Source organism: Gracilinanus agilis, unplaced genomic scaffold (assembly GCF_016433145.1).
Source record: "Gracilinanus agilis isolate LMUSP501 unplaced genomic scaffold, AgileGrace unplaced_scaffold22586, whole genome shotgun sequence".
NCBI classification, from domain to species: Eukaryota; Metazoa; Chordata; class Mammalia; order Didelphimorphia; family Didelphidae; genus Gracilinanus; species Gracilinanus agilis.
Genome location: NW_025354232.1, coordinates 1 through 3,880, shown reverse-complemented (window position 1 = coordinate 3,880; position 3,880 = coordinate 1). Strand labels below are relative to the sequence as shown.

At 41.0% G+C, this 3,880-nt stretch overlaps 1 protein-coding gene across 1 annotated transcript; it reads right to left on the bottom strand.

Moving 5' to 3' along the window:
- Positions 1-2,354: 2,354 nt before the first annotated feature.
- LOC123254456 (transient receptor potential cation channel subfamily V member 4-like) lies at positions 2,355-2,914 on the bottom strand (the record flags this gene model as incomplete). Its single annotated transcript, XM_044683475.1, has 2 exons — positions 2,355-2,653; positions 2,774-2,914. Coding segments are annotated over 2 exons (440 nt in total), but the record flags the coding sequence as incomplete, so codon positions are not given.
- Between the last annotated feature and the right edge of the window lie 966 nt (positions 2,915-3,880).

Below are 3,880 nucleotides of genomic sequence, written 5' to 3'. Positions count from 1 at the left end.
CTTCCTTCCTTCCTTCCTTCCTTCCTTCCTTCCTTCCTTCCTTCCTTCCTTCCTTCTTTCCTTCCTTCCTCCCTTTTATTAAGGTCCATTGGTTGACTTGTAGGCACAGCTCTATTGAAATAGGAAGCTCAGAATACCAGAAAGAGCCAGCAGGTGGCAGCACAGAACAGATTCAATAGTAAGTATAACTATAGCTTTAGAAAACTTGATATAAAGCTATAAATGTATCACTATGTATTAGCTGTTAAAAGAGTTGGGGTGAGACTCAATGACAGAGAAAGGGGGCACTCAGAAAATAGAATGTTAGAGCTTCAGTGGAGCTGAGAACAGGGAATGTTAGGGCTGGGAGGAACCTTGGAAAACAAAATGTAAAAACTGGAAGGGGCTTAGAAAACATCTAGTTTCCCTCTCCCAATTTAAAGAAGCAGTTGAGGCCCCAAGAGGAAAAGGGACTTGTCCAAGGTAGTCAGGGATCAGAGTAGAGCTTCAAGTCCCTCACCCCAATGGCCTTTCTACTCTACCAGGGCTGTTTTGTCATCCAATTCTCAAAGGTTAAAGAAATCTTAAGAGATCCCAGCAACTAGCTTTGAGGCAAGGAGGATTGGTGGCCATAAAGCCACACCCTGGCCATCTTTCTCTTCCTTCTGTTGCCTAGCACAGTGCTCAGTCAATGGCTGAAGAGAGAGTCTGAGCCAGAGAGGGCAGAATGTGTCTGTTTTTACTTTCTGGGGATAGGAGACATAAGGCCAGTGAAGAGAGTCAGCTAGGATCCATGTGAAAAACTGGGTAGATGTGGAGTCAGGAAGACCTGAGTTTGAATCTTTCATCTTCCACTAATTAGCTCTATGACTACAAGCAAGTCATTTCTCTTGAGTCTCAGTCTCCACATCTATAAAATGAGTCAGTCCGCCAATCAGCAAGCATTTATCAATCAGGCACCTACTATGTGCCAGGTACTGGACGAAGCACTGAGCATAAAAAGAAAGAAAAGAAACATTCATATTTCCAAGCTAAATATTTCCCATGCTGCTTAGCCAGAGTTATTGTGAGGCTCAAATGTGGAATCAAGAACTTATGCTTTTATCCGAAGGAAGTACCAAAATCAAGAGATTTTGTAATCAGTAAATATGAAAAATAAAATCCAGACTGTGGAGTAGGGGCAAAGGTCCCAAGGAACATTCTCGTGCCAAAAAGGAGCATCGAAGGAGAAATGTAGCTTTGTTGTCCACTCCTTATATAGTCCTTGAGGGGTTTTGTTGGGAAAGTCCCCTAGATGAGCTTTAGGGACAAAAACTGTTCATCAGGAATTTAACAAGAATTTGAAGGAATTTTCTAACTTCAAGTCAGATTGTTGTCTGAAGCTCAGGACACCTCAAGCCTATCTCAGGAGTAAGGTAGTCAGAATAATAGATTTATATTTATTCTGGAGCATTTTGGTGACAGCTGTTGGCAGCCTGGCTGAGAGGAGTCCCCTCAAAGAAATTTAGCTCTCTCTTCAGGAGGAGAGACTTTCTAGCTGCTATTCCTTGTTCCATGAAAATAGAGAAGGGACAACTCAGTGACCATTAATCCGAGATAAATAGCCAGTGGCAAGTGGAGAAATCATGGCCAGCAGGGAGCAGCATAACATCACCAGCTAAAACCAGCAGCTGTGAAACATTGGAAGGCAAGAGAAGGGGGAAAGAATAAGCATTTATTAAGTGCCTACTATGTTCCAGGCACTGTGCCAAGAGCTATACAAATATCATCTCATTTGACTTCTACGTGTGTGCTCTGGACATAATAGCTGGCAATTATATGGCCCCTGAAGGTTTGCAAAACACTTTACAAATTTGTTTTATGCTTATAATAACCCAGGGTGGTATTATTATTGTCCCCCTTGTACAAAAAACAAAACTGAGGTTGAGAAGTGAAATGCTGACTTAGTGTGGCAAACATAGTATATGTCTGAGGCTAGATTTGAACTCAGGTCTTCCTGACTCCAAGACTAGTCCTCTATCCATTGTACCCTCTAGAAGCTGTGTGATGTGATCATGAGAGTTCTCTATCTACTCCTGGAAATATGGTAACCTGTAGGAGAGTATATCTCACGTGAACACAATGGAAGAATATCTTTTGTTGTCACTTAATTTGCCATACTTTTTGATTAAATGACTTTGCTATGGCCTTCCATGTCCTCTGGTTAGCAGGCAAAAGCCAACACATTGGTGGGGGCTTCTGGACTAGGGTCTTGAGCGGGTGCTGAACCAAAAAATGCCTTGAACATTTGTGTTGGGTGGGAGCCCAGTGCTATGTACATAATTAAATAATTTTGCAAACTTTAAGCAATCTATGCACACTTCATGACCACTCACCCCAATCTTGCCCGTCTTGGCAGCCATCATCAGGGGTGAAAAGCCATCATTATTGACCACAGCCTCCAGGTTGCTCTCAGAGAAGAGTTTGGCGCACTTAATGAGCAAGAGATCATACATCTTGGTGACAAATTTCGTGTTCTCCCGGGTGTTATCGGCAATTGCCACCAGAGCATGCAGCACCGTGTTGCCCCGAGAGTCCTGACGCCGCATGTCCGCTTTCTTGTGAGGGTTCTCTGTGAGGTAGTTCACGATGTGGGGCTGGTTGGTACAGGCGGCCAGGGACAAGGGCAGCTCACCTGATGGGGAAGTTGTGTTTGTGTTGAGTGACGGGACTGGGTGGGACCTATCTCAGTGGCTGAGCATCCCTCCAATCTTGCCCCTCTCCCAGCCCTTCCTTGACCAGACCCCTCTTTTACCGAAGTAGAAGTAGCCACCCTCATCTTTGGGCTGGAAAAAACGTCCACGCGCCTGTGCGTGAACATCAGCACCCTGGGCCACCAGCAGCTCCACGTAGTGTTTGCAGCGACGTTCAATGGCGATGTGCAGGGCGGTCTGACCTAAGACCAACAGGGATATCACCAAGAGCCCAGGACCCTCCGCATCCCCCTGTCTTCCCTTCTTCCCACAATGCAATAGGGAAACAGGTCCCTAAGAGTCCAAAGGAAGGGGCCCTGGATGTCAAGTCCAACCTCCCACCCAGTGTAAGAGCCCTGCTATGGCAGTCCTGTACAGAGCACATGGATGGCCATCCAGCCTTGGTCTGAGACCCTCCACTGACGGGAAGCTCACTACTCGGAAGAATCTCCTGAAGTATGCTTGGATAATTCTAAAATTTTACAAAGTATTCTCTCATTTTATCTACTGTTTTACATATATATATGTATGTATGAATGTATATATGTGTATATATGTATACGTATATATATACACATACCTTTATATGTGTGTGTATGTGTATATATGGTATTATATATAGTTATATATGTATATATAAAATTTTCCTCACTGTATATACTCATATATACACATCTATACCTATTCTAGTTATTTTTATATATATTCCCTCATTATATATAATGTTATATGTGTATATATTTATATTCCCTCAGGTATACTGTTATAATTGTGTCTATGTATATATTCTCTCATTATGTATACCTATTATACATATAGTTATATATACTGTTATATATATATATACTGTTATATATGTATATATTCTCTCATTATATTCACTGTTGTATAATTCCCTCAGATATGCTGTTATAATTGTATCTATGTATATATAGAAAAACTCCCTTGTTATCTATTATATATATATATACTGTTACATGTGTATATATTTCCTCATTATACATACTATTATACATACATATTAAATATATTATAATATATGTACACGTGTAAATATAAATGTATATATATTCCCTCAAGCATACTGTTATGATTGTATCTATGTATATATGCATACATTCTTTCATTATCTATACCTATTATATATATATATATATATATATATATAC